At 48.0% G+C, this 14,933-nt stretch overlaps 1 protein-coding gene across 1 annotated transcript in view; it reads right to left on the reverse strand.

Moving 5' to 3' along the window:
* Positions 1-14,933, reverse strand: part of MYBBP1A (MYB binding protein 1a) — a 1,153,837-nt gene that overhangs the window by 801,870 nt on the left and 337,034 nt on the right. Inside the window, exon 8 of the mRNA XM_069614733.1 lies at positions 13,608-13,725. Within this exon, the coding sequence (XP_069470834.1) occupies positions 13,608-13,725 (118 nt within the window). The remainder of the gene's footprint in view (positions 1-13,607; positions 13,726-14,933) is intronic.

Here is a 14,933-nt window from a genome sequence, read left to right on the forward strand (position 1 = left end):
AACCTGGTGCACCAACATTCAGACTGTCATGTGCACCAAAATATGCATACTACAGCAATAGCAAATAAACGAGCATTAATCACCACTCCGAACTCACCACCCATCACTAAAATACAATGTGCATCTCCATTCCACTTTAGAGATCTCAGCACGAGAAACAGCCAATATCCTCAGAAACCTGAAACCGTCCAAATGTAAAGGAGACATCTGTCCAGCATCGATCATCAAACATTGCTCCGAAGCCATAGTCCCCTTCTTCACTAAATTCATCAATGCCTCTTCCTTGGTCCCGTCCAGCCTCAAAGATTCCTGGGTCGTCCTCTTACTGAAAAAAGCCTCTATGGACCCGGCAATTTGGTCCCGTCCAGCCTCAAAGATTCCTGGGTCCTCCTCTTACTGAAAAAAGCCTCTATGGACCCGGCAATGCCCAACAACTGCCGGCCGATTACTACAGTAACCTTCCTCAAGATCCTGGATAGAGCAGCCTACATTCAGTTCCAATCTAATCATATCCTAGGGATTTGGCAATCAGGCTTCCGGTCAGGTCCCGCCACTGAATCAACTCTATTGGATCTAAAGATCCAACTGGAAGCCTTCAGAGATGAGGGCACACCAGCCATCCTCATATTGAATCTCTCGGCCGCTTTCGACCTAGTAGACCACAAGACCCTCTGTCACCACCTCACTGTCTCCAACTTCTCCCATGAGGCCACCGCTTGGATAGCATCTTTCCCAGAAGGCAGATCCATGAGTCTTCTGACATTGCGAGTGCCCTGACTATCCCCATACCTTGTGGCGCTCCCCCAAGGCTCTTGCGTCTCCCCCTCCCTGTACAACATATTCACCAAACCCCCATTTGACCCACTGGATGACATCGGCATATCCTACACAAACTATGCCGATGACACCCAAATACTCCTTCCCCTGTCAGGCTCTTACGACGAAGACTCCCTCAGGCTCAACAAAGTGTACGCAACTATCCAGACCTGGATGGCAAAGAACAGAACAACGACAAGATGAAGATCTTACTAGTAGGCTCTCCCGCTATGCGGCAGAAGCTCAGCCTCAAGTACACCACCTTCAGGATAGATGGAATCCAGATCCCTATATCAACAGCTGTAAAAACACTGGGCGCCTATTTGGATGCCTCCCTTTCACTCAACAAATGAGTATGGTGGCCTCTTCGGCAGCTTATACCGCCAAACTGATCAACTCAGCGAGACAGTTCCTGTCCCCCGAGAGCTGCCCAACTATTGCGGAAGTAATCACTGCGGCAAACTAGATTATTGCAATGTCCAATTTGCCAGTGTTTCAAAACGGACATCAATGAGTTACAGATACAGAACAACTCTCTCCGAGCAGCCTTAAACATTCCCAAGAGACCACATAACTGCTGCTAGAAAAAAGGTGCATTGGCTCTTTATTAGAGAAAGGATTATCTTCAAAACCTTGTCTATTACCCACACATAACTGGGCAACACTGCCCGCAATACCTTGCTAAGGAAATTGCAAGATCAAAGTCCAGCAGGCTGGTTAGGTCTATCCACGCACATCGGCTGCCCCATCCCAAAGTGAAAAGAGCCAAAGGAGGTGGGGTGAGCTTCCCCTCGGTGGCCTATAACCAATTTAACGCCCTCCCCCCTGAACTAAGAGCAGAAGACTCCTACTGGGCCTTCCGCAAAGCCCTGAAAGCCTGGCTATTTGCCTAGAGGTCCTCCTTAAACCCACCAAAGAACAATGACTCACTACCGCAATAATCTGCATTTTACCTCGTCTGTGTGTCGTGGCCGGGATGACACATTTCTGCTGAAGCTTTTGTATCAGGGAACCGGTTCGCAACAGCGCCATGATGCCTCAGGGTTTAGGCGCTTTACAAATGTACAAATAAATACAAATAAAATATGCAACAGAGAAGGAGAAGCAGGTACAGGAAAAGGAAGAGGAAGACTGAAGCCTGTGGAGACTACTGAAAGAATCAAAGGACTCCTGAAAAACTGAATGAAGAGCGTGGCTGTGGGTGAGAGGCCAGGAGGACTGGTTTTCCATCCAAGATCCAAAAACTTAAGTACAATTTCTTGTTCATCTAGGCGTTGGCCCGAAACTTCTCCCAGACTTTCTTAGCCACCAAAAGGACGTCTTCCTGAAGGGGGATGCCTGAGCGGCCATGGTGCACCAGGCAAGGACTTCCGCCAACACCCCGAGATCCTGTGTGTCGTCATCATCGTCTGCCCCCTTTTTAGCCAGACGGAGGGGAGTCTGGGTCCTGAAGCAGAGGAGTCTCTGGGGTCACCCCCGGTCAACTCCTGAAGGCAGCTGGGCATCAACGGGCGACTGCAGAGGAGGCTGCATTGGCGGTACTGGAGGCAAGAGGCCCAGTGGTACTGGCGGGGTCTGGGCCACAGGGGGAACAGGCTGCAGTGCCTGGACCCCAAGAGGGACCAGAGGAGGGGGCCTTGGAGGCATAACCTGTGAGATGACCACCTTGATTAGGTCCTTGAGGAGCCCTGACATTTGAGGGGAGGGCACGAGGAGGAGGAAGGGCTCAAACAAGCAATCCTCAAAGGACACTGATCGAAGCGCAGAGGAGCGTGGGATGGGTATCCAAATGGCTAAGAGGCATAAATGTAAACCTGCCGAGACCAAATGCCTGCGCCATGGGGCCCGACACCACTCTACGAAGGAAGAGGACTGTAACCACCTGGAGTGACCCACTCTGAAGACGATGGGGCTACCTGAGGCCTAGAGCCAGGATCCAAGATGGCCACCGGCTGTGCAGGCTCAGTCGTGTGCTTGTCTGCCATTTTGGGGCCCGGCACCACTTCCTGGGAGGGAGGGCACGCAGGTCCCGCACCTCATGCCAGTTCCGACAGACGAGGACTCTTTGCGCCCCCCCACCCCTGACACTGAAACAGAAGCACCAACCTCGGAGATGGTTCTGGTAGGCCTAGGGTCCTCACCCAGCGTGCTGGTAGTAAAATCACCCTGCATAACAACCTAGAGATGGCTCCAGTAGGCTACAAGCCCTTAGCTGGGGAGTTGATATTCGTATGGGATTGTCTCTCAGGCTGCCGCCTGGAACCAGAGCTCGAAAGTCCCTTGCACCCCGGAGCAGAAGATGCGGAAGAGCTGGAGTGCCCCTCTGTGGATCGCCCGGAATAGCCCCTGGCCCCCTCGGCTTGGGAAATGGTAGCTTTAATGGCCTTGGGTTTGCCAGATCCAGAGTCCAAGATAGCCTTTCCTGTTGGAGGCCTTGGTGAGCAAAGGGCCTACATTCTCTTCACATGAGGTCCCAGCGACGAAATCCTTTAAATGACCGGGAGGAGAAGGTGGTTACATCTCTCTCCAGCGTGAAAGAAGATTCAAGGATCGGTGACCAAGACAGCTGCAAGCCACGCACGTGTCCAGCGGTGGACAGGCCACAGGCACTCAAGACAGGGCACATTGGGGACCAAGGCCAGGAATGGCCCATCGCAGAATGCACATTTTGTGCAGCCAACATGCACCGGGGGAGGCAAGTCACCGAAGGGAGGTGAAGAAACAAAAGAACGGGGAGCACACGGAAAGTTGAAAAAGTTCCTGCGCCTAGCTGCCAGGTCTGACACCGTCCGTGCAGAAAAAGGGACTGAGGTGTGGAGCTCGAGGGCGGGCCTTGGGGACGTTCTCAACACTGGGGTCGTGCCTCCACACGGTATGCTAAATTCAATGGGCTCATTTTCCGCTGGCAAATGTTCCGATACCATCTCCCTGTTGAGGGACACCCACAAGGATGGAGTTAAGGGGGTGAGACGTCCGAGTATTACAGGTTTGAGTTTGTCATTTTGATTGAACACTATTTTTAACAATTTCACTACACCCATTTTATTGCCTCTGAAGTTTGGAGCTTTGGACTGCACCTCTGGCGAAAGGCGCTGCACTTTTGCATTTTTCCTGACCAATGACCATTTTTCCAAGAACAAGTCTGAATCTGCAGCCTCATTCAGGACATAGCACTGATGTGCTTCCTAAGGGTCAGTGTTGAGATGAATTTCTAGAAACCGGCCTGGTGGACATATTGCCACCCTAGTTATAGTGACAGGGAAGCTCCAAGAGGTTAGCCAAAACCCAAATCAAGCTAGCAATAGAGAGCAGTCAAGGCTATTCTCAGGGGAATGTGAGTGGGGTCAGTGGTCCACAATGAGTCCACACAGAGAAGCACACAATAATTCAATTTAGACATCCAAGGACAAAAATACTATCTTATAGACCCAAAACACAAACTAAAAAGAAAATCTAACAGGCAGGTGATAATATCACACAATAATTAATACTAATAATACAGCCACCATAGGATCGAATATGCATTCAATGACTTGTGTTAATACAATAAGGTAAGCAACAGAGTAAGATGTAACCAAGTCACATGAATTATCCCTAGCTTCAGAATTCCAATCCCTATGAAGAGTGGGGCTGTGTGCCCAAGTGTCACAATGCTTCTCTCCAGAATGTATCTGATGCAGGTCTACCCAGAATGTATCTGGTGAAGGTAAAGTACTAGTGCTGGTGGAATGTTCAAAAGCAGAGATGTTACTGCTGAGTAGGGGACGCTCAAGAGCCGGCGACCAAGATTGCTGCTGACTTCTAAGCTCTGTGGACTGCTGAGGGAGAGGACCACTAGTCGCTGTAGCCCATTTCTCTCAATGCAGCTGTAATTGTTGGCAGACGCTGGGACAAGACAGGGAGAGGCACCTATTCGCGCCACCCCCCACCCCCTTCAGTGGCCTGCGCGTGGTTGGCCTGTGCCGAGGCAGAGGATCGTTGGAGGAGAGGCGGAACCTGGAGGCACCGGTGGGCCCGGAGGCATGGGAGCCTGTGGGGACCTCCTGGAGAGGCGCAGAGACTAGAAAGCAGACTGAGCTGCCTCCCCCCCCCCCGCCCCAAGAAGCGAGGAGCGCTGTGCAGGCAGCTGCAATTAACGGTGCCGGACATTGCTGTATCGCAGACAGATGGTAACGTGGCAGCGTTCAACTGCCCTGTGGATCCCTGCTGGTGGGTCCGGTGTCCGCCCAGGTGTCTCTGTAGCCTTGCAGATTAGTTTGAAGGGCCCGTGTTTGCCCGGGGAGGTGTGCTGGAAGAGCGTGCAAGTCGAGGGAGAGGAGCAAGTGCCGGGAAGGCCTGAATCTGCACAGTAACATTGAGACGGAGAATGGAGTAAATGCAATGGTAGGAACCACATTCAGGTCATTTGGCCCGGGGGGGGTGGGGGGGGGGGGGGACAGTAATCCTTTGGCACCAATTGGTGGCTAGGAGCTACAGGGAGTCTTGGAGGACTTGGGTGCTAATAGTGCTGGCTGGAGAGGGACACCCCTGCATGGAGGACTAGGACTAGAACTCTGCCACTACAGATGCAGGGGACACACTGATTAACCACCTGGCTCTGAACCTGCTAGAACTGTTTATCATGTGACGAGAGGGTGCAGGGGGTCCGCGGTCTTTCGGGGAAGTGGGGGTGCAACAGCTTCATCGTTTGTGGCTTTAGGGCCACGGGGGCCAGCTAGTCACAGGTGATCAAGAAGGCCAGCTGTGGAGCCGCCAGCACCCAAGAGGAGGAGGACTATCTGAGGTCAATGTTGGGAGATCACATTTTGGGGTGCAGCTACTAGACGAAGACGGGATCCCCTGGGTGTGGTGACCCACTGTAAAGCCCCACGCGGGCTCTGACTTCTTTATTGCACCGGATGGCAAAGGGAAACAAAAAGCAGGCCCGTCTTCAGTTCACGCTAAAGGAGGGGTTGTCACTGAAAGGGGGCACCATGGCCTCCCCTAGATCGGGGGAGAATGATGTAGGAACATCTCTGAAACCGCATACTGAATGCCAGGGGGAGTCAGCCCTCTGAATTAAGCCTGGTCCTGACAGATGAAAACTGGCTTCCCATTGGTGAACAACACTCTGGATGGCATGAAATACAAAATGGACCACATGCAAGAGGATTGATAAGGAGAATGGCAGTCTCTGTGAGGCTGAGCACAGAGGGGGTGCAGTCGACATCAGGAGGGAGGCAGGCTGCTCTATGACCCTCCCAGGATCACATACTTCTGTGGTTTGAAACGGACAGTCACTGTAACAAAATGGGTCATTTGCTAATCATGATGTTGAAATAGCTCCTCTCACTCACAGGGTGGAGCGGATGAGGTTTGTGCAGACTTGGTTGTTGTGTCCGGCACCTCCGGTAGTTGTCCATCAGTTAAGTAGTGTTGTTGGGGATGGATGGGAGGGAGGGAGTTCGTCACTGCTAGGGGGGATGGGCAGGGTGGGGTGGGTTCGGGTGAGGTGTAATGAAGCACGTTGGGACTTCAAGTGGATCCGAGGGGGAGGTGGGAAGAGTGGTTTAATTTACAAAAGGATTCACATCATCTTATGGAGTGTTGGCGCAAAATGAAATGTCAGTTCTCAAGAGGTAGGTCACATTGTAAAATTATAAGCTGGAATGTACGTGGATTAAATAACCCAAGGAAATCTAGAAAGGTGATTAATTACTTTGAGAGACACAGGGCCAAGGTGATCATGTTGCAGAGACCCACCTGATGGGGAGGGCTAACGAAGGGGTTGCTAAATCATAGGGTTCCATCAAATACTACACCTCGTAGTCTAATTATTCAGCTGGGGTTATGACACTGATTCATAAGTTAATACTGTTTCACCTGCATGAGTTAGTGGTTGACCCAGGGGGTAGATTTGTTATTGTATCTGGGCCCATGTTTTGGTGACATTTGTTAATATCTACGGACTTAACAGACTACCCTGGCTTCTTTGTATCCCTACTCTCCAGCTGCTATAAGTATATGCACACTAATATTTCCTGGGCAGGAGATTTGACTTATTATGTAGAGGTCGTGGGACAGATTGGGGGGGGGGGGGGGGGGGGGTTCTGGCCTCTCAGGCACCTGTCCAAGTAGGCAGGAGTTTGGTAGCGTTAGGCCTGGTGGATGTGTGGTGAGTTCTTCATCCGGGGGGTTCAAGAGTTGTCATTCTACTCATCAGTCCATGGCATGTCGTCTAGATTGGATTATATATTTGCAGGTCCGTATTTAATGGGGATGACGAAGGATTGCACGTTACTCCCAAGAACGCAATCCAATAATTCCCCGGTCCTGTGGTCCTTGGAGTGGGGAGGGAGATTGTAGCTAGACCTAGATGGAGATTTAAGGCAGAGGCCCTGGCAGATATAGTGTGGCTGATGTAGTATGTTTATATTATGAAGATAATATGGGTTCTTTAGGCTCAATGGCTTCTGTCTGGGAGGCATCTAAAGTAGTCTTCAATGGGAGGTGCAAGTCCCTGGAAATTGGTATGCTGAAAACAATTAGGAGAGAGCGGTCGGATCTGCAAGGGGAGCTCAATTCAATTGAAGCTACTTTGGCAGATGCTGATGACGCCAGGGCCGGAGCCGACCTGAAGAGAACACTGGGCCAGTTCAAACACCTTGCAGAACGGGAGGTGAAATATCTGACACGACCGGTAATGGCAAGATAAGGCTGAAAGGGGGGGGGTGTTGTAGAGGATCAACAAGGGCACTTGCTGGCAGCTATGTTGCGTATGGAGAGAGGGGCCCCGGATACTGCAGCAATTCACATGTCGGAAGGAGGAATGGTAACGGCTTTGGAGGATATACTGGATACCTTTGGTCGATATTTTAAAGATATTTATGCATTAAGGGGTTGTACGGAAGCGGGTGATCTGACCACATACCTAGAGTCTGCTGAGTTGCCTAGACTAAGCCCAGACGCAAGACAGATGCTGGCAAAGCCAATAACGGTAGACGATAGATTGGAGGCTGCGCGGGGTTTCCCCTTGGCTAAAGCACCTAGGTTGGATAGGATAGTCGCAGAGTTTTACAAGGAGATGGGGAGGTAACTAAACATATGGTGAGGGTCTGGGAGGAGGCAATGGGGGTGGGTCAGCTACCCCCCCTCGTTACGAGAGGCAGTGCTAATCCTGCTTTTGAAGGATGGGAAAGACCCCCTAGATTCTGCATCGTAACACCAGATTTCTCTTTTAAATTTGGGTACAAAGATTTTTGCGAAAGTCCTGGCGGATAGGCTGCACCCATTTGTCTTGGGTCTGGTGCCTGTGGATTAATCAGGTTTTATAAATAGGAGGTCGTTAGCGTTAAATCTTTGTAGATTTTCCATATTGGCTCAGATTGTGACCCAAGGTTACAGGCAGTAGTGGCTCTTCTGGATATGGAAAAGGCATTTGACTCAGTTGAATTGGGTTATCTTTTTCAGGTATTGAGGGTTGTAAGTTTCCCGACATACTTTCTCTCAGCGGTGAAGCTACTATACTCTGGAGCGTCAGCCAAGATCCATTTGTTTGGGAAGCTCTGAGCCGTTTGCTTTGGGTAGGGGTACAAGGCAGGGCTGCCCGCCTTCCACACTTCTTTTCGCCTTAGCAATAGAGGCACTGATCCAGACTGCGGACGTTTCATGATAATCGCGGGTTGGCGCTAGGGGGTACAAGAGAATTGGTATCTCTATATGCTGACAACATGATACTTTATTTTAAGGACCCCGGGGAAAACTTGCACCATTTGGCGCAGGAAGTTGTAGAGCTTGGGAGGTATTCAGGCCTCCGTGAGGAAGAAAAGGTCTGCAGAGCTGAAGAGAGTGAAGCGATGAAACTACATCTCGATAGAGATGTAAGAGGCATTGGTTACGTTACCAGCAGAACCGACTTTTCAGCAGAACCAAAATGTTCTTTGCGTCCGTTACCCCAGGAATTCAGGCCAGCTCAAACGCCAAATGGTTGCAGATCACAGGATGGGAATGGTTAGAGACAAACTCAACCGTCAAGGGGTTCAATGATATCAAAGTAGAGTTGAGAGCTGTTCAGTTAATGATGTTACAGAAAAGACACGTCCTGGACTTTATCACAGCAATGGAAGGAGGCGTTTGTAGTAAGATCGGCCTTCCTGTTGCACATAAGTGCCTTCCCACGAAGGAGCGAACGGACCACTTACAGAGGCGATCACACAATTATCAGACCTGCATGCGGAGATGGAAGTCGTGACCAACCCGATAGAAGGTGGAGACTGGCTGGCATACATCTTTTCCTGGATAAAATCATGGATGGCTAGCGGACTGGCAGTGCTGATAGCAGCTTTAATATTAGTTTTATTCGCCTTCCGTTTTATCAGAGTAGCAAAAGCACAATGCAAAAGGACCACTAAAAAGACAATAGAGATGAAAATCTTATTGGATGTAGAGACTAAAGCGGAATGAGAAAAGCAGACCCTTGGGGCATTGCAATCACACTTCAAGCAGTGTCCTCCATTCCCCGCCAGGTACAAGGTTCTTCTTTCCCCCAGAGCAAAACAACAATTGGGGAAAATGGGCCTGGTGTAAACTCGATGGAGATTGCTGCTATGACCTGGAGCTCAGACGAACAAGTAAACGTGCTGGACACTTAGGAGTGGTGAAGATATGGATTCCAAAGCTGTACATGACCAGAGAACAATTTGGGGAGTGTGGTCGACTAGAGTGGGAATTGGAGATGGGCCCAAACATAGCCCTTGTTGCACTCGTCCCGCTCTCAGCCAGTCGACAGAGAAACGAGAGATTTACATCAATCGTGGTCGATTCCTCTCCATCGTTGATGCATAGCAAGTGGGAGAGATGATACTAAGACAGCCATTCAGCCCATACCCAAACAATGTCACAGAAGAGACGAGCCAGCAAGTCAACTGACTGCAGCCACAGATGACGTCACAACTAACATCATGGCATAGATGCATTGGACATGAAGCAAATATGCATCCATTCACAAAGCTACGCAGACATTTTAGTTTATTTGCCGATAAACACAAAGGATATGCTTAAGACTAGCATAGCTAAATGACGGGCACGCACATACCCTTTTGCTGAGCACAAACCCACAAGACGCACAAAAATACATATGAAAAGCTTGCTGATGCTTAACGCAATAGGGACAACCATGCAAATAAAGAAGGATGCCAGATGTACATTGCAGTGGATGGAAGAAGTTTCGAGAGTTCGAGAGAAAGAAAAGGCCAACAGGCTGATCCAGATGAAGCTGGCAGGACAGACTCAGTGCGGTCACTGTGCACAGATGGCCAAAGACAGAAGGAAGGAACGTTTCCAGATAAGCAGAATGGAGAGAGCACCTGCAAGAAACCCAAGCTAAAAATCCTCAATTACAAGCAAGAGACCCCTTTCATGGTCCCCACACACTTGACTTGCACCTGCCAGACAGTGCCTATTCATTCGAGCAGATAGAGAGGCTGTTCCCATTGAACTGAAAGAAGGGATATACAAATATAACAGGTTCAAATGTGAATATTCAATCTCACGGCCTAGGAGATCAGAGAAGGTCACTTCTTGGGTACAGGTTAACCATATGTGCTGTGTTGCTGGGTAGTCACTTGGGCTTCCCTTCCTGTTCTTTATTACTTTTCCCTTGGAACTACTGTTCTCAAGGATAGTATGGTACTTGCATCTTACTTACCTTCCTATGTGTGGGATCAGCACACCCCACCACCTTACATGGAATGCTTAGGGGCTACATTGCAACTCCTTTCCTACTAGTCCAGTAACTTTTATAGTTACAGTAACCAACAAACCTAAGTGGCTGGTAGCAGTGGATCCTTTTTTACCATTTTTGTATTAGTTACTCGGAGGCCGTTTCCACAGCTGCAGTGCAGCACCAATGGGTGACAATTTTCCTAAAATGACCTCAATCTTCTTTTTCCACCATTTTTCGTTTATGTCCTTTGTTGGCCCTTCTACCAGGTGGGGGTTGATCCTCCGAGTTTTGCCTTTGTGGGAACCCTTTGTGAAGCCTGCCTAAGCTCCAGTGTGTCTGCTGAGGCAGGAAGTGAGGGATGAGCACAAAACTTTCCAGGCCTTTGTCAAAGGGTATGCCGGCCTGGAACCAGTTTGAACTGGGCAGCTGGCTGTCCTGCAAGGACAGCCAGCACCAAAGTGATGTCGGTCCATAGGACTGAATGAATGGGTTCCTGCATAAAAGTCGAGGCTTTTGGGATAGAAGGCAGAATTGACCACTGGAACTGAAGCTCCGATTGAAGGCGACCAGAGACTCCTGCAGCACCTACAGTAACCACAGAAGCACTGCTGCCATCCTGACCCCGTTTTTTAATCAACAGGGAAGCTCTGACAAGGACAACTTCCTCCTCTGGGCTGGTGGGCATAACCAGCCTCATGACAATTCAATTTGAGCTGACCTGCAACCTTCCTGGGCTGCAGAATCCCAATACCCAGAGTACCTCGACCACCTTGAAGTACATTGCCTTGCAGTTGATGAATCTTGCAGGAACTTCGGTGGCATCCATGTGGACCTCCAGAAGAATGAATTCTCTATTCAAAGTCCCCTCACCAGAGTACAGGACCAAGAAACCAGGACAATCCCAACCGGCAGTGATATTTGGCTATCTATCCTGAGAAAAAGCGCCAAAACCACGAAGGGGCACGGGAGTGTGAATATTTTTTGTGCTGGCGAGTCCCTCTTTTGACTACTGCTGCTGCAGGAGCCCATCCTGGGTCCCTCCTTTCGTCACCACAACCAAGTACTGGGAGACCAGGTTTGCAGCCGTGCATCCAGAAGGCGTCCAGCATCATTAGCTTCTTCAATCTCAAGGTACTGTGCGGCTTATGGGAAACTTACCTGAAGCTGTTTGTGCCGCTCCTTGCTTTTGGAGCACTTAACACTGTTTGGGTGTTCACCCATTTGTAGGCGCCCATGCCTAACAGCATGTGCCCCTCCAGGAAGGGTTCTCCTAAGCTCCTGAACTTTTTCCAAGACCAACTAACTTGTTTTTTACTTGTGCTAAGAAAACTGTTGCAATCCTATTCACTTGGGCATTGCTGGTTTCCGAAAAGTAAATCCTCTGAAGCTCTTGGATTGGGCAGTGCTCGTTTCCCTCCAAAACCTGAAATGAATACTCTTTCTTGTTAGAGAAAATACTGCCTGAACCGTCTAAGAGTTGCTACTAGTATTGCTTACCTGCGATTGTTGCTTTTCACATTGTTGAACTTAGCTAAACTTGAATAGTGCAGAGTTGATTAAAAAACACATACCTTTACTGACCTTAACAGAATATAAAAGTACAGAACCTCTTACTCACCTGCATTATTTCCTTACTATTTTAAATTAACGTTTTATGTTGCTAGTTGATGGATCTGTGCATGTTCTGATTTCCTTGTACTGATTTACAGCTCACATTCCTCCTCCTAAAATAAGCCTGGCTGCTCTGCCACTCCACAAACCATTGGTAGTACAAGCCTATATTAGAAGTTGGGGCCTTGACACTAAGGGATAAGTCTTGTAGAGTCAAAACCAGTTGAACTATAGAAAAACATACCCAACACATAGCTTACAATTTCCTACTCACCAACAGTCAATTATCACAAACCAATGGCTAGTGGAAAGTGCACATTTTGAGGTTGGAATAGACACCGGTTTTCAGTCAGAGTACAGCTACCTCTTTGATCCACCTTTTTGTAGAAGGCTAGCAATCTCCATTTACAAAAGCTGAATATGTTCCAGAGGTTGACATTTGTTTCTGGATGGGATATCGTACAGTTTTATGAGCTTAATGGAAGACCCCTGGTTAATGGTTTGTAACATCCACCTGTAAGTGGTTTTGCCCTCCAATGCATAGGCATATGATTTTACCCCCCCCCTACTGGGGTAACATGGAAGGGGACCTTAAACAGGACGAGATTGCTCCAAGGTAGCACCCTTTATGGGTGTACCTCTGGCACAGCCTCTACCATGTCGTTGAGGCAGATTTTGAGGCTTGGGGTAACCTCCTGTAAATGTAAAACAAGTTTGAGGGTTATGTCCCTAGGTGCCTAGTGCAAATTAAATGCCCTTTTTTGGTGTTTTATATCCATGTAGTTGTGGCCAATAAGGTTCTCCCGCCCCCGCCTGTTAGGAAAGATTTCCTTTTTGCTGCTTTCCTCTCATACGACATCTAAGGGACACGCTTTCTCGTTGCTTCGTTTAGACTCATGATCTGATGTTCTGAACGTAAGTAAAATCTTCTACTTTACTTCACTTGTGATTATTACTCATTCATATGAGGAAACATATCAGTCAAATGACTATCAGTACGGAGAGACGATGGCTCTCTTTGTGAATGTCTTATTGTTACAATTGGACACATTACCCTAAAGTATGGTTAGGAAACTTTGTATCACATCTTTTTCTGAAATGGATTGTTGGTTACTTTGACAATGCGTCTAGGATGGGCTAGTGGCAGCGGATATTTTTACACCATGTTTTATAGTTTTTACTTGTGCACTTTTGCATTAATAGCTAAGAGCTACTAAGAATGGCTAGTACTCCAAGATGACTGCGCCACAAGGTGTTTGTCTGTCCTTTGGCCACATTATTTGTCCGGCTTTCTGCTCTCTTGGGTTCGGAATTATTGGCATATATGGGAAGCACTTAACTATTTAAACAGGTCTAGAGCAAATTTTTAAAAAAATGACCAAATAAAAAAAAAAAAAATTGTACTGAAGTTCGAAACGTCAATTCACATGCACAATAAACAGTAGTCTTCATCAACAAACATAAAAAAGATGCTCACCTGAGCAGACACTACATGATCCCCATAATGTCGCATAACATCGCCCTGAAGCACAATCTGAAGCTGGTCCAAGGACAGTAATGGCAGGGCAGCCCCCAGCAGCCGGTAACACATGTAACTGAACAAACAGAAAATAATGAGAAAAGATATTCGAGGAAGGAAAACAAGAGCAGCGTTTAGTTCAAGACATCGAGAAGTTAAACTCTGTTTTACATCACATTTTGATTTATACACAAATGTGTTGAAAAATTACAGGACATTTTTGTTGCTCTACATATTTATTAAATATCTAACAATAATGAAGACTACAACCTTAGGTTTGAAGAAATCAAATAAAAACACAATTTGCAACAGTCTACTTGGTTACAGGCAATGTTTGTAAGATGGATTTCTAAAACGAATCTTGGTGGGCAGATTTTAGGAGGACACCCTAGTTATGGTGAACAGGGCAACTCCCAAACAAGGTAGGGAGGAAGAGTTAAGGTTTAGTCTTAAGACAATGCGAGTGTGGACAGAGGGCCCAATGGATATGGGGCCCCAACAGGATAACGCAATAATTCAGCTTAGATAATCATATATACAAATTTAAGTTATTTAGGCCTTTAAGACCACACCAAGAAATTAAACTAGCAGATAGTAATATCACACTAAATCATATACCCAAATATATACGTTCACCAGTAGGTTCACGTACAATACATCACTAAATAACTAAACCAGTCAAATAGATAAGTACTCCGATGTAGGTAAAATGTTGAGAACCAGTCAAAAGTACAATTCTCTTTAAATTCAGCCCCAAGTAGTATGGGGCCTAGTGCTCAAAAGTCACAGGTTCCAATACAAGCTTTCTCCAGGGACGGTATTCTCTATAGGGGTGCAATAAGCTTGTGGTAGGGATAAACAGTTGAAAACTATTTCAAAATTCAATAACAATTTATCAAAAGACTTCCATTCTCCGCTCCGTTCTCCCAGACTTAAGACTAACCCAGGGGTGGGAAACTTGACCCAGGTTCCACGACCAAAGCAGGAGATAGGATAACATTGGGTGCAAAACCCTTTGTATCCTATGAGGATTGTGGGGGACATGCACAGGTATGCTTGCTTACTTACACCCCTCCAGCCCCCACCTCGACTCGGATTTTCCCCAGACGTCATGACAGATTTTCTGTGGGGTCACTGGGAGCGTGGTCTTCCGTCCTTTTGTTCGGCTAAGAGGCGTCCAGGAGTTGGAGATTCAAATGCACCCTCAGTCAGGCGCAACTACAAGATGCAAGGCCAGTCGAAGAAATGCTGCCCACCACGATGCAGACCTCTTCACGGCGCTTC

Source organism: Ambystoma mexicanum, chromosome 9 (assembly GCF_040938575.1).
Source record: "Ambystoma mexicanum isolate Mex_15411 chromosome 9, UKY_AmexF1_1, whole genome shotgun sequence".
In the NCBI taxonomy this organism is placed as follows: domain Eukaryota; kingdom Metazoa; phylum Chordata; class Amphibia; order Caudata; family Ambystomatidae; genus Ambystoma; species Ambystoma mexicanum.